The sequence below is a fragment of the Lynx canadensis genome, chromosome D1 (assembly GCF_007474595.2).
Source record: "Lynx canadensis isolate LIC74 chromosome D1, mLynCan4.pri.v2, whole genome shotgun sequence".
NCBI classification, from domain to species: domain Eukaryota; kingdom Metazoa; phylum Chordata; class Mammalia; order Carnivora; family Felidae; genus Lynx; species Lynx canadensis.
Window position 1 is genome coordinate 21,710,570 of NC_044312.2, and position 15,696 is coordinate 21,726,265.

Consider the following 15,696-nt stretch of genomic DNA (forward strand, 5'->3'; position numbering starts at 1 on the left):
AAAAAAAAAAACCGTTACCCAGCAACGAGAAATAACAACTGGAACCAACGGCACCAGCTCTGAGAGAACCAAGAGGTGAGGCGGTTTACCCCACTTCCTCTCCAAAACTAAGACCTCGCCTTTTCCCTTTTCCTCTCGTATTTTCTCAGGATCCCCGACAAATTCCGGGATCGCTAGGAGAGATTGGGCGCCGAGGCAGCTCATTCTGCGAGAGTCTGAAATCCCAGCTCGACGTCTCGCCCCCGAGTAGACCAGCGTTCCCCCTCCGACCGCCCTCCAGTCCCCAGTTTGGTTCAGGGTCTCACCAGTACTTTTCACAACCCTACAACGATTCGACACCTCATCTCCTGTTCCGTCAAAAAAAAAAGAAAAGAAAAGAAAAGAAAAACATCCTCCACAGATGGGGCCTCATTCAACCGTCGAGTCCCTCACCTAGACCCCTACCACGGCTTGCGGGCTTTTGTGACATTGACACCTTCACCAAAAAGCCAGGTCCCTGAGTGTCGTTTGCTTACTCAGCAGCCCAACCCGCTGCTTGGCTGCTATCCTTAATCTAGTCCTTGTATTCCAAGACAGGAAGATAAGACCTGGTCAAGACAAAACCAGAAAATGGAAGAATCCCAAAATTTTGGACGCTAGGACTGCAAAGTCTTGATCTTGCGGCCGCCACCCACCCTCCCTCCCCACTGCCCCTGCTTCTCCCCTTCAGAGTATATAGGTGCTTCGAGGCCTTGTAGGTCATGCTTCAGAAGTGGAAACTAGGACGAGACTAAGTATTAAACTTCTTCATGCAACACATTAGAGTAATTTCTAGAACCAACATTAGTTCTTCATTTTTTTTTAAATTTTAGATCCCAAACAGCGTCTTCTCGGCGATTTATGATAAATTGTTAACAATCATTTTCTCTGAATTCCTGTGGGATAGCAGAAATTACCCTCACCTTTTAAAGACAAAAAAAGGGGTCAGAGAGAAAAAGTATTTAGTGCTATAGTGGAAAATGTGTGATTTTTTTAATTTAAAAAAATGATTTGGCCTGTTAAATGGGTCTGTATTTATAATATTCTAATTAATAATGGAAAGTTCAAAATTCTTTGGAAGAAATGATGGATTGGGGTTGTGTGGACGGGGTGGGGGGGAGAAGAATTCAAGTCCAGAAAATTTGGGTCTCAGAAATAATTTGACATAGTTGTGATTATATAAGTAAAATCAGACAATTTTAAAGACTGTGCCCTTTAATGAATCTCTAGGTACGATAGGCATTTCCTTCCAGGGAGATGTCGATTCCATTCTCCAACACCCACTACCGAATTCCACAAGGATTTGGGAATCTTCTTGAAGGGCTGACACGCGAGATTCTGAGGGAGCAACCAGAAAACATACCAGCTTTTGCAGCAGCATATTTTGAAAACCTTCTAGAGAAACGAGAGAGTAAGCTTTTTAAAATAGGCATATTTTTCTTTAAGTAAGAGACTAAGCATTTGGTTATCATGAAACTTGCTTAAGACCATCCCTATGCCATAGAAGGGTTTATGAAGCAGGGGTCTTCAAATAACAGTTCTTGCTATTGAAAACCTGTGCCTTTGTGGCAGGTTCTCTTAAAATCACATTATGTCACTTGATTGAAGATTACCAGTTTTTTTCCCAGACCTTCTTCACTGTGTTTTTCATGGACACACTGGGTGGAAGGGAAACTCAAGAGATCATCCAGTCTACCTCTGCTCTTTCCAACAGGCTGTTCCTATGCATCCCAGGCAGTTGACTGTTCTTCCTGGGAGGAGAGTTTGTGACTTTCTAGACATTTTGACCCTTCTTACTTGAAAGAATCGCGAGTGTTGCAAAATATAATTCTGTGCTCCTTAAATAGTGAGTGAAGGCACGGAGAAAAACAGCTTTTAAAAAGTAAAATTCCAGGGCACCTGAGTGGCTCAGTTGGTTGAGCATCCAGCTCCGGTTCAGGTCATGATCTCGCACTCCATGAGTTCGAGCCCCACCTCGGGCTCTGTGCTGACAGCTCAGAGCCTGCAGCCTGCTTTAGATTCTGTGTTTCCCTCTCTGCGCCTCCCCTGCTTGTGCTATGTCTCTCTCTGTCTCAGACATTTAAAAAAATTTTTTTTAATTTAAATAAATAAATAAATAAATAAATAAATAAATGTGAAATTCCAGCTTGGGAAGGTAATTTAGATTCTTTCTCTATTCTCCCAAGGTCCTGTCCTGCCCAGAGACTAAAATTCATGCCAATATGACAGGTTGAGAGCCAAAGCAGCTTCTTTACTTCCAGAAACAAAATTTCCAAAGTCCCGGCCTTGAAGGCCCGTAACTATCAAGTTACAACTTGGTTTATGACTAATCCAGTAGGATTAGTTACAGCTATACATTGTTACAGCTATACATTTCTATTGAAAAACCCTATTCTTGATTAGAACACCCATTTTGTGTAAGTCGTTACCATCATTACTTTTGACTACAGTATTCCAAGAGAGTGGTAAAGGTGACTAGAAATAACTACAGGTAAGTAAGCATTCCATTTCAAATCATCTTCCAGAAGAAGGAAACCTACCACAAGGCTTGAATTAAAGCCACTCCCATACACACGGCACAGCTCCACCATCTTGTCTTATCTCAATCCAGGCAGAGCTCAGAACCTCTGCCAATTTCCTGAATGTCGCTGGTCTTTTCCATATCCAGTCAGTATGACTATCTGTTGCACAACTTGAAACTTAAGTGCCACTAAAAAGCTATCAAGCGAAATCTTTTAGGGTAAGAGGTGAATTACAATGAACGTTCATTTAATTTTGTTGTTATAGCATTAATTTTACAAATTCATGAGTAAAATGTCTTTAGTCATTTATTTAATTTTAGATCTCAGAAATGTCCCGTTACAAAAACATTTGAGTCATTGCTACTGGATCATGGTAATTAAAGCAATTGGTGATTCAGACTGATGGTCTCAGAATACTAGCTCTCTAACTGATAAAAACTGTATAAAACTATTTGAAAACATTTGAAGCATGACAACCATTTTCACTCATGTAAACCGAAGGTGAGTTATCCAACTGATACAAGTATCAGAATTTAGTCTCTCCAAAAGGAAAGAAAAATTCCTCTAGCCCAGTCTCTCACACAAGGCAAGAATTCCCTTGCCAGCATTCTTCATAGCTAATTATTGGTCTTAATTTTTATTTTTCTGACAGGAAACATGTTAGCATTTGATGTAAGTGATATCACAAATCCCTAAGAAAAAGGTGGGCATTTGGTTATGATAAAACTCGCTCAAGACCATCCCTATGCCATAGAAAGGCTTTATGAAGCAGGTGTCTTCAAGTAACAGTTCTTGCTATTGAAAACATGTGCCTTTGTGGCAGGTTCTCTTAAAATCACCTTATGTCACATTATTGAAGATTACCAGTTTATTACCCAGACCTTCTTCACTGTGTTTTTCATGGACACACTGGGTGGAAGGGAACCTCAAGAGAGCATCTACTCTAGAGTTGTTTCCAATGGACTCAGGAGCGTCTGAGCACGCAAATAAGCTCCAACTGGCCAATTTTAGACAATTAAAGCATCAGGAAGAATAAAAAATGCAATGGATTGAAGTTTATCCAATTTCTTAAATATTCATTAGTTCATAATGATAAAAACAAACAAAACCTTTTTGAGAGGATCCTAAGAAACCAACTGATTATTCTGAAAACTGGCCGATAAAGGGAATCCAACCTTCAACCTACCTTTTCTGGATGAACCTTACGTCAGGGTAACCAAATAGTTGATACAGGAAAGTTTTTCTTTACTGATTGCTCCAGAAAACAAGAAGTAATGATCTAATAAGAGCATTGCCATTTTGCAATCCCTAAAGAAATTATCTAAGCAATCATCATCAATGGGCCCTCAAAGAAAAGAAACAATCCCCTTAAAAAGAGAAACAACTACATATTATGTATATCCTGACAGAATTACACTGCACTATCTATAAAGTATTCTTGCTAAGTAACATAAATAAATAAATAAATAAATAAATAAATAAATAAATAAAACCTGAATCAGCTACAGAAAATTCGAAAGCAAAGGAACTTATTAAAAGTCATAGGAATGGAATCAGAAATATCTAAACTGTGGGAAACTCCAAAGGAAAAATGACCCAATTTCCTCAATAAAAAAATTACAAGGAAAAAATATGGGCTGGGAGATAGGTGAAAAAAATCTTTCAATTAAAAGATATTCAAAAGACAGAACAAAAGTCTGTATGTGTCCATTGTTTGGGTTCTGATTTGAACAAATCAACAGTAAAAAATAAAAAATATATTAGACAATGGAGAAAATTTGGATAGCTGGTACTAAGGAATTAGTGTTTTTAGATGTGATAGTGATATTGTGGTTTCTTTATATCTTAGAGATTCATACTGAAATAAATATTTGTAGATAACACAATAGGAATCCTGGAATTGGCTTGAAAATAATCAGAAGAAAGGATGGGAAGTTGAGTGAAGTTACAGATAAGATAAATCATGAGTTTATAATTGTTGAATCTGAATAATGTGCAAATGGGAATTTGTTATTCTACTTTCTAAGTTTGAAATTGTTCATAATGAAAAGTTAAAGAAAAATTCTGCTTAAATATAAATACTTCTTCCTGTTTGTATCTACTGACTATATATAATATGTCTCACTTTTTAAAAAACCTCTCCAGGGGCACCTGGGTGGCTCAATCCGTTAAGCATCTGACTTCAGCACAGGTTATGATCTCCCGGTTGGTGGTTTTGAGCCCCGACATGAGGCTCTGTGCTGACAGCTCAGAGCCTTGAGCCTTTTCAGATTCTGTGTCTCCCTCTCTCTCCATCCCTCCCCCACTCACTCTCTGTCTCTCTCAAAAATAAACATTAAAAAAATTGTTTTTAATTTAAAAAAGGGGCACCTGGGTGGCTCAGTCTGTTAAGCCTCCAGCTGCGGCACAAGTCATGATCTCCCAGTTCATGAGTTCAAGCCCTGCATCAGGCTCTGTGTTGACAGCTTGGAGCCTGGAGCCTGTTTCAGATTCTGTGTTTCCCTCTCTCTCTGCCCCTCCCCTGCTTGCGCGCTCTCTCTCTCAAAAATAAATAAACATTAAAAATTTTTTAATAAAATTTTTTAACAGTAAATTAAAAAATAAATAAAAATTAAAAAATAATAAGATTTTCAGCTGGCAGTAAAGAACCTGTGATTTGAAAAAGAAAACTTGTTTTGTGTTACTATTCTGGATTTACTTTAATGAACTCAAAATAAGTCTGAAATTATTGTATATATATTTTTCAATTTAGAAACCAACTTTGATCCAGCAGAATGGGGGACTAAGGTAGATGACCGCTTCTATAACAACCATGCATTCAAGGTACGGTCCTATGAAACTCGTGGATTGGGTTATTTATTCTCCCTATCTCCAAAGCAGAGATCATCGGGATCTCCCCAGGATCATGAACATCATGAGAGGCATCACAAATATCTGCCTAAACCTTTTTAAGTGTGTTGTTCTTTCTGAGGAGAAATTTTTTTCCCAAGTATCTAAATCGTGGTCGGATACTTAGCTGAAATTGAAAGACGATCAAGAGGAAGAATGTATTGAAAGTTACAGAATGATTACCCTCATTTATTCTTCAAATTTCATTGAGTATCACAGTGCTTAGCAATAGCAGATCCTCAGTAAATATATGTTGAATTAATGAATGACATTTCATAAAATAAAGCACCATTTATCCAGTTGTTTCATCATCATTGACATCTTACAAATTGCTGATTAGAATTAATGTTTGTAATGGTGTTTTTTCTGTAAAGCTAATCTATTCAGACACTGAACCTGTCTTCTCTTTAGCAGCATTCCTACAACCAGCTTTTCTCAACCAAGGTTCCTCAAAATAATTAAGCCCTAAGCCAAAGGCACTCATTGCATGTAGGGAATCATTCTCTCCTTTGTGTCTAGAATGATTCTACTTATCTACTATCCTTGGGAGAATTGAGAGAATAGTTGAACAGAAACACTGTGTTCTGTGGTCCAGAAGAGGAGCACTGGTTGAGAAGGGCTGTGTGTGATCCAACATCACTGGCATCAGCTGGGAACTTTGTGGAACTTCTGTTTCAGACCCTACTCCAGATCTACAAATCAGAAGCTGAATTTTAACAAGCTCCCAAAATGATTTGTAGGTACCTTGAAGTCTGAGAAGCACTCTGCTAGACAACTGAGATAATACATTAGCCACAAAGCACCATCAGATATTAGAATTAAGAAGAATATGGGGCCCCTAGGTGGCTCAGTCAGTTAAGCGTCCAACTCGATTCTAGCTCAGATCAGGCCATAATCTCACTGTTTGTGAGATCCAGCCCCACATCAGGCTCTGCATTGACAGCAGGGAGCCTGCTTGGAATTGTCTCTCTCTCTCTCTCTCTCTCTCTCTCTCTCTCTCTCTCTCTCTCTGTTTCTCTCTCTCTCTCTCTCATTCTGTCTCTCTCTGCACCCCCCCCACACACACACGCATGCTCTCCCTCTTTCTCTCTCTCAAAATAAACTTAAAAAAGAAGAATTAAAAGGAATTAGCCAAGTTCAAGTTTTGATGGTGTTCCCAATAGATTTGGGGAATTTCCTGGGGAAATACCTGTCACTTATTCCATAAGTTCAAACGTGAAGTTCCATCCATTTGTGCCTGCCAGATGTGGGGGTGTTGAGTTTGTTTCCGTTTAACTAGATTCTCTGTATTCATGTTTTACTGCAATCAAAGTAATAATGTCGAAAAGTTTTAAATCTTTGTGTCACATAGCAATTTCAGGGTGTTTTTTTTTCATATCTTTTGAATTCTGAAGACTTTACTTGATTAGCTTATATGTCTTCAGATTTCTGTTTTACAGATGAAAGAAACTCTTCCCATAGGTTGTGAATTAGCAATGCCTCTATTTTGGTGGAAATTTTCAATAACCATGTCAAAATAGGCAGAACTGATTCCCCTCCCCCTCCCTTTTTTGTTTAAATGGTTCCCCACAGTAGAACTTAATTATTTGACATCATTTTTAATCTACAAACTTCATTAAAAAGTCAACTTGAGGGGTGCCCGAGTGGCTCAGTCAGTTCAGCTTCCGACTCTTGATTTTGGCTCAGGTTATGATCCCACGGCCTGTGAGTTCGAGCTCCACATCAGGCTCTGTGCTGACAGTGCAGAGCCTGCTTAGGATACTCTCTCTCTCCCTCTCTCTCCTCTCTTCCCCTCTCCCTCTCGCTCTCTCTGTCTCTCTCTCAAAAAGAAATAAAGTTTAAAAAAAAAAAGTCAACCTGACTTCACATATGAGACACAATGGCATATATTTTGTTCTTATTTTAAAAACTATCAGCACTTCTTTTTTATATTTTGTTCAAGATCATTACAGCATGAGGGCTCCTGGGTGGCTCAGTTTGGGTTAAGCATCCAACTCTTGGCTTCAGCTCAGGTCATGATCCCATAGTTCATGAGTTCTAGCCCTTCGTTTAGCTCTGCTCTGATGGTGCAGAAACTGCTTGAGATTCTCTCTCTCTCTCTTTCTCTCTCTGCCCCTCCCTCAGTCAGTCTCTCTCTCTCTCTCTCTCTCTTTCTCTCTCTCTCTCTCTCCCAAAAATAAACATTAAAAAAAAAGATTAATTACAGCATATTATCAACTTTTAGTATAAGACAATGGCTTGTTTTTAATATAAAACCAACCATGTTACATTCCAAAAGCAAAAAATCAAACATTTTCTATGAGTTCCTTGGTCATATTTGTTTATACATATTCCCTTGAGAGTTTTCATTTATTTATTTTTTTTCCAACCTACTGGAAAAAAAAAACAGTATGTATTTAATCCCCACTTCTTCTCAATAACATAAAGCAATATTTAATTACCTTTAAGCAGTTTGACCCAAGATTTTACTGTTTTAGAATATTGCCTCTGATCCTCTCACCCCTCTTCCAGGAGCACGAATCAACTGAGAATTGTGAGTCGGAAAAAGAAAAGTCTCACACATCTGTGAAAGAAGATGAGACACCAGTCACAGCCTTAGTAAGTTGTTTTCTGTATACTATTAGATTCCTACAAAGAAAGATATCACTCAACTTAAAATTGTACTCCAGGGGCGCCTGGGTAGCTCAGTCGGTTGAGCATCTGACTTTTGATTTTGGCTCAGGTCATGTTTTCATGGTCTAGTTTGGTTTAAGAGTTCGAGCCCCACAGAGGCACTGGGAGTGGCTGAGATTCTCAATCTCTGTCTCTTTCTGCCCTTCCCCTGCATGCTTGTGTGCTCGCTCTCTCTCTCAAAATAAATAAATAAACTTTAAAATCGTATTTCCAGTATGAATCTAGTCTGTTATCCATATTGCTAAAATTAATGATTTTACTTTCTAGATAAGTAGCATCAGTGATAAACTAGCTAGTGGATCATGTTTAGTTGTGCCTATTATAAAGGAAAACTCATTCTTCCCTTTAAAAATAAAACGTTATTTTCCATGATTGTCATCGGGTGGGGAAATCTCCCCAAGAAGAACAGACAGAACTCACTGCCCCAGTCTTGATGCTTCAGATTCATTTTCCCCTTTGGGAGGCTTTCACTAATTGATGCTCTCATTACCACACAGTGGCAAAGGTTCAGAGATAACAAAAGGAAACTCACAGAGAATTACGTGCCACCAAATAAAATGACCTTACACAGTGTGTCTTATTCACCTTCCATGCACATCTAAATGGCTTCCTGCCTGACAGCCCACATCTAAGCAACAAAGACCTGAGCAGGGTCCACCTTCAAAGATACCTATTTTCACTAGTGTGCTAGGGCCAGCTCTCAAGAGACAACTGTGCACATGTGTACAAACCCATGTTCAGTAATGTCTATTTAGTAGCTTGAAATCAGCCACAGTAGGAGTATTAAGATTGTGGCCAATACTGCAAATCAGCCTTTTTTTTTTTTTCTGGAGAGTCCGTATATAAACATTTGCCAGCATATCACTGTCTATATTCTTCATAGTCCAGACTCAAGAGGACCAACCCTAGTGAGAAAGAATTCACTCTTTACAGCATTGAAGACCAAACTTCTGAGTTCCTTTTCATACCTTGATGTCCCAGTTAGTCACCCAGTAATTGACACCCAAAGTAGGCCTCCCCTTCAAGGAAAACCTCACCTCCTACCCAGTGGGGGGAAGAATTTTTCCCCATAACCTTTATAAATTATTCCAGAATTATATCAGTACAACTCAATCAGCTTAACATTGCCATAAGGTGCAATGGGAAGTGAGGGAAGACGAAAGGGAGTTTCATTTCCTTACATCTTTAGTAGTTGCCCTTACACAGAATTTCAGAAGTTTGAGTTGAGATCTCATTGATTTCCAACTTTGCTATAATTATTTGCCCATATTGGGGTATATCTCAGAGGTTTTAATACCATTCTGTTTGCATTTAAAAGTTTAAGAGCGAGGGGTGCTTGGGTGGCTCAGTCGGTTGAGCGTCCAACTTCAGCTCAGGTCATGATCTCCCAGCTTATGGGTTTGAGCCCCGTGTTGGGCTCTGTGCTGACAGCTCAGAGCCTGGAGCTGCTTTGATTCTGTGTCTCCCTGTCTCTCTACCCCTCCCTCACTCGCACTCTGTCTCTCCCTCTGTCTCAAATAAACTTAAAAAAAAAAAAAAAAACTTTAAAAAATATTTTTTAATTTTTTTTTAAAAGTTTAAGAGCTAGAATTACCTCATTGTATTTTTATAATGTTTACTTATTTATTTTGAGGGGGTGAGAGGAGGAGAGAGAGAGAGAGAGAAAGAGAGAGAGAGAGAGAGAGAGAGAGAGAGAGAGAGAGAGATTCCCAAGCAGGCTCAGTGCTGTTAGCACATAGAAATCCAGAGTCAGACGCTTAACCAACTGAGCCACCCTGGCGCCCCTGTGCCTCATTACTTTTTTAATGGAGTGAGGGATATAAACACCCCAAGGGTCCATCAACAGGAGACTGAGTAAATAAATCAAGTTCCATTAGTACAATGTAATACAATGGTGTTATTAAAAAAAAAAAAAAAAAGAATGGGCAGAGTTATATACATTGAAAAGAGAACCAAGATAGATAGTTACAAAAAAGTAGTTGTGAACATTGTAATTAGCATGATCTCATTTTTTAAATAAAAAGGCATGTATATACCCATATGAATATTTTGTATACAGAAAGCGTTTTGAGGGATATATATACTCAACCCATAATAATGGATACATCTTAGGAGTATGATTTGGAAAGGGGGAGAAATCTTTCACTACCAGTGACATTTAATTTTTTAAATGTATATGTATCACTGTTATAATTTAAAATTATATATTAAAAACTATGTAGCTATTGAACTAGACCCTTAAGATCTCTGTGTTCCACTGTCTACAATTTAGGTAAATTATACCTCAATTTAAAAAAAAGGAGCTATATACAGAAGTTCAGCCCACCACCTTAAAACTGACATTATTGCTTTAAATGTATGATTTTGATTAGCTAACCATTGAGAAATTAAGAAATTAATTTCATGTAATCATGATTATTTAGAAACAGGACACTTACTATTCTTCTTGACATTTTTACCAAGCTTTAAGGATTCTTACTTATTTAAAAAAAAATGTTATTGGGAACTGTTAAATAGGAACTATTTGGTGGGGCCTGGGGGAGTTGGCAATGATCATTTACTGCAGAGACATCTTAAAGAATGACAAAACAAAATGTCTGCCATTTTGGCACTCACCATTTGGTACATATACGATGTGACAAGTATGTAAAATTCTGTTAGGAAGCAACAGATCTCAGTTGTTACGACCGTCAATGGATTCAATGTATGCACTATTTTTATGGCATCAAAATATTGGATATTTAAGAAGTCTCTTACTTTTTATCCATTCCATGAAGGAATCTTCTGAAGAAGAAAAAGAAAAACAGGAGAATGCTGCTGTCAAAATCCAAGCAGCCTTCCGGGGACATTTAGTCAGAGAGGAGGTGAAGAAAATGAAACCAGGTAATGCTCAAGAAAAGGAAACAGAGGAAAAGGAGTGAGGAGACTGGTTTTACTCCCCCGCTCCCCAGAAAAACATGAACAAATAATCCAAATCCATCAACCTTGCTATGATTGTTTTTTTTTTTTTCTTAGCAAGGGAGATGTGATGTAGTGAAATAACATTTGTTGCTGTTGTGAAAATCTGTCATGAGCATTTGTTTAATAAACATGCCATTGAACACATGCCTCTTCAAGATTTCCCTGAGATCATGAGTCTTATTTATACTTCTCCCAAGTCTATGTGTAAAGATGAAGAGCCTTGGATTTAAAGTTGCAGAACTGGTGTATCTGAGTTTTCAGGGACCTCAGAGGTTACGTGGTCTCACCATCATCTAATGAAGAAATCCTGTATCACATCGCTGCAAAACAGTCCTTTGGCTCCTGCTTCACTCCTGGTGATAGAGAATTTCACTGCCTTTCGAGAATAGTCCATTTAGTTTTTTTAATAACTCAGATTATGAAAAAGATAAGCTGAGTCAAAAATCTGCCTCCCTGTAAGTTTCACCCATATGTTTTCATTTGTCACGCATGCATGCAGTCATTTAGTGAAAAATGTATTGAGCCCAATACACGTGCTATGATTTAGTAGTGACTATCTGTCCCTCCACCCATGCAGCTGACAGTTTTTTATTTTTTTGCTCTCCAGAACCACACAAAATAAGGCTAATACATATTTAAGAAAAACAAAAGTCATCATAACATCTTAAATACCCTTCCTCAACTAAAACTTCCCAAGTTTTCCCCAAAGCACAAATAGTAATACGTGTATCATAAACTCAGAGGCTTTATGCCTTTTTTTCCCCCAGCGAATCATTCAAGCCCCCCACCCAGTACCTTATTTTTGGAAAGTTCAGTCTCTCCTTTTCGAGACCATCTCACCCTTGAATACCTAAGAAACTGTGGGGTTCATGTCTTAGACCAAAAGATGCAGTACTCTTCTCAAAACAAAATAGAGAAAAAAAATGGAGTCTTGTTTAACTAATGCTGTTACCTTCTACCACAATAATATAGCATTGTGGTAATGTCCTGGCTGGTTCAGATTCCAGTCTGCACACATTGGATGTCCCAAGCTTTGGTTCTAGGATTACACCTCTCTCAGTTCATAGTCACACAACCATTGTTCCCCAAAGCTCAAAAACATGACTGGCTCTATCTCGAGGAGCTTCTAAAGCCAGCCACGTGTTGTGCATAACAAGTGTGCTCCTGCAAACACTTAGATCTTTTTCTTAAGCTGAGACATTCTCTTTCTGCAAAGCAGTTTTATTTCAGGTACCCTGTTGCACCACACCGACTCCTGTCTCTGAGACTTTATCAGGCTCTACAACAGAAGTTCACCCAAGAACAGAAGTTCTCCACTCAGATCAGATGACTTAGGCCAATGATTTCAAGGTTATGGCATCCATTCTCCAATCTCCACTCACCTCCGGACAGCCATCCCCCCTTCCAAGGTCTTACTGTCACTAGGGAGCTGCAGGAGAGCTAAACACAAGTCTCTAATATGCACTGGACCTCTTCCTCCCATCCTTAACCCCCCTTCCAGGCTTAGGGAGAAAAAAATAATAATCAACTCTACTCCAGCATTTCAGCTACTCATTCTATTCCATTCAAAGCACCAGCCTCCAATCCTTTTGCTCTTCAAACAAAGCCATCCTGCTTGAGGGATTATGAAGGGGACCCAGAATTAATACAAACACTTAGCTTCTCTGTCCTAGAGAGAAGACCAGAAGAGAAAAAAGGAATTTTCTTCCTAGTGAGTATATACCGAGAAAAAAATAAGATACCTGTTACCTTCTTCATAATTCTGTTATATTTATTTCTGTATAAAGTGATTAACACTGTGCTTTCCATATCATACACACACATACACACACAAATCTAGTGGTGGTGACATTTTTGATGAAGGAGGAAAAGGAAGAGAAGAAAGTAGGAAGGAATGGATGCCATATTATAACAATGCATACGAGTAACACTTTACTGTCATTTAACTCATTTTCCTCTTCTCTCTCCTGCCTGCTCCTTCTCAATCTCCTTTGCTGGTAACTTCAACTCCCCAACCATGAAACTTGAAACTGCCCACCAGGCTCAGTCGCTGGACCCCTTTTCAAGTGATCACATTTTTTTGTTGATCTTATTCAGTGTCATGGCTTTAAAATCTGATCTAATCTCGGGGCACTTGGGTGGCTCAGCCGGCTGAGTGTCCGACTTCAGGCCAGGTCATGATCCCTCGCTTTGTGGGTTCAAGCCCAGCATCGGGCTCTGTGCTGACAGCTGGGAGCCTGGAGCCCGCTTCAGAGTCTGTGTCTCCTTCTCTCTCTGCCCCTCCCCTGCTTGCACTCTGTCTCTGTCTCCCCAAGATAAGTAAATATTTTAAAAAAATTAAAAGCGGACTATTCTCAGCTGTCCACCTGTATACATTGGGCCTTCCTTCAACTCCAAACCTGTATATTCGATGACCAACCTAACATCCCTATTTGCCAACTCAAGCCAACTCAAACACATGCAATACCATGTCATTGTTCCTAGTAACAGCTCCTGATGTTACTTCAAGCCTTGAGTTGTCTCAGTTTTTTCCATCTCAGAAAATGACCACTCCATTCTCCTGTTTGCTCGAGCCAAAAGCCTAAAATTCATCCTCAACTCCTCTCTTTCTTTCACACTTCATTTATAATCCATTGGCTAAACCGGTGGGTTCTAATCTATAAAATATACCCAAAATCTGACCACTTCTACTGTGACCACCCTGGTCCTGATTCCCATCCTCTCTCTTGTGAATTATTGCAATTAACTCTCTATTGCTCAGTCATTAATCTCAGTCAAAGAGATTTAAGACAATTACTTTTTCTCATGAGTCTGTGGATCAGTAGCACTTTAATTGAGGCAGGCCAGATTCCAGGCTTGAGATTAGGTTCAGATCCACTTTAAGCTGAAGGTTTGTGGGTTGACTGAGGAATGTTTGCCTCAGGCTGTGAGCCCAAGGGTCTACTATGTGTCTCTGCTTCATGTGTCCTATTCAGAGCCCATGCTGAAAATGCTACCCAAGACATGCTCTTCTCATGGGAGTCACAGAAGCACAAGAAGAAAAAAGCCAACATAGAAGAATATTTCTTTTTTTTTTTTTAATTTTTTTTCAACGTTTTTAAATTTATTTTGGGGACAGAGAGAGACAGAGCATGAACGGGGGAGGGGCAGAGAGAGAGAGGGAGACACAGAATCGGAAGCAGGCTCCAGGCTCCGAGCCGTCGGCCCAGAGCCTGACGCGGGGCTCGAACTCGCGGACCGCGAGATGGTGACCTGGCTGAGGTCGGATGCTTAACCGACTGTGCCACCCAGGTGCCCCTAGAAGAATATTTCAAGGTTTTTCCCATATCACTTCCCCTGACATCCCATTGACCAAAGAAAATCACTTGCACAAACCCAAAGCCAAGAGGTGAGAAAATACACTGCTCACCATGCAACCATAGCAAAGGCCTCATGTATACATAATAATACTACAGGGTAGTGAAGAATTGTGAAGAACCAGTAATTCAGTCTACCACAGTGTACTCTCTTGGTTATAATGATTCATATCCTTTTCACATACAAAATAATTCTTTCCTGTCCCAAGACCTCTAAAAGGTCCATCAAGTCTTTGAAACACAGGATCTACATCAGGTCCAAATATGGCTGTTCTTGAGCCATATGAATTAAAAGAGCAGGTATCTTCTCATACATCCAACATACAACAAATGATGTACAAGACAATGTAACCACAACAAACAAAAATACTGTCATTAAAAAAAGAAAATAATGGGGGCGCCTGGGTGGCGCAGTCGGCTAAGCGTCCGACTTCAGCCAGGTCACGATCTCGCGGTCCGTGAGTTCGAGCCCCGCGTCGGGCTCTGGGCTGACGGCTCGGAGCCTGGAGCCTGTTTCCGATTCTGTGTCTCCCTCTCTCTCTGCCCCTCCCCCGTTCATGCTCTGTCTCTCTCTGTCCCAAAAAATAAATAAACGTTGAAAAAAAAAAAAGAAAATAATGAAAGCAAAGGGCAGTCACTGAGCCATGACACATGAAATTCCACTGAGTGAAGTTTGTCAGTTTCCTCTATTTGGAAAAGGGAATAATGTACCATGATCAGGCATAGGTTCTGCTCTCTCAGAATGACTTTCCAGTCTATTCTCCATAATTCCTGGTTCTTCAGTCTAGAAAATAATTCTTTTTCCATCATCTATCTTAGTCACCTGGAAAGGGCACTGGAAAATATATCTTTCTTGGTGGATACGTGGAATTCTCAAACTGATTCCTGCCTATAGACAATTGAGAGACCAAATTTCTGTTCTTCTTGCACACACCCTTAGTCTCGTTTAGTTGTTTTGCCAATATGCTTTTCTTAAAAGCTTCGTGAGTTTTCTGTGTTTGACTCCAGTCAACTCCATGAGCCAAAAGCTGCATCCACAGTTTCTTTCGAGATATGCCTCCCCCCCTCTCTAGATTTATTATATTAAAAAGAGTGAAATATTGCAATATACGAAAGCCTTATAACTGTCACAACTAGTCTTCCTGCTTCTACTCTTTTCCCTTTGCAGAACAGCAGCCAGAACGTCCTATTTTAGTTAAATCATACCTCGTCACTCCTCTGCTTAAAATTCCCAGTGGCTTCTCTTCTCACTCAGAGTAAAAGCGAAAGTCTCCATC

General features: G+C 39.5%; 1 protein-coding gene across 2 annotated transcripts; it reads left to right on the forward strand.

The window, feature by feature from the left end:
- The first annotated feature begins 18 nt into the window (after positions 1 to 18).
- SPA17 (sperm autoantigenic protein 17) lies at positions 19 to 11,220 on the forward strand. 2 transcript variants are annotated; one of them, XM_030332450.1, is made up of 5 exons: positions 19 to 75; positions 1,249 to 1,429; positions 5,293 to 5,363; positions 7,941 to 8,027; positions 10,880 to 11,220. In XM_030332450.1, the coding sequence occupies exons 2-5, from the start codon at positions 1,276 to 1,278 to the stop codon at positions 11,021 to 11,023; spliced, it is 456 nt and encodes a 151-aa protein (XP_030188310.1). In that variant the 5' UTR covers positions 19 to 75; positions 1,249 to 1,275; the 3' UTR covers positions 11,024 to 11,220. The 2 variants fall into 2 exon arrangements, with proteins under 2 accessions (XP_030188310.1, XP_030188311.1); XM_030332451.1 differs by having other exon boundaries at positions 35 to 75; positions 1,272 to 1,429.
- The last annotated feature ends 4,476 nt before the right edge of the window (positions 11,221 to 15,696 follow it).

Coding starts and splice junctions, on each gene's coding strand:
- SPA17 (XM_030332450.1), top strand. CDS start 1,276: ATGTCGATTCCATTCTCCAACACCCACTACCGAATTCCACAAGGATTT. Junction 5,364..7,940: donor ATAACAACCATGCATTCAAG/GTACGGTCCTAT, acceptor CCCCTCTTCCAG/GAGCACGAATCAACTGAGAA. Junction 8,028..10,879: donor AGACACCAGTCACAGCCTTA/GTAAGTTGTTTT, acceptor CATTCCATGAAG/GAATCTTCTGAAGAAGAAAA.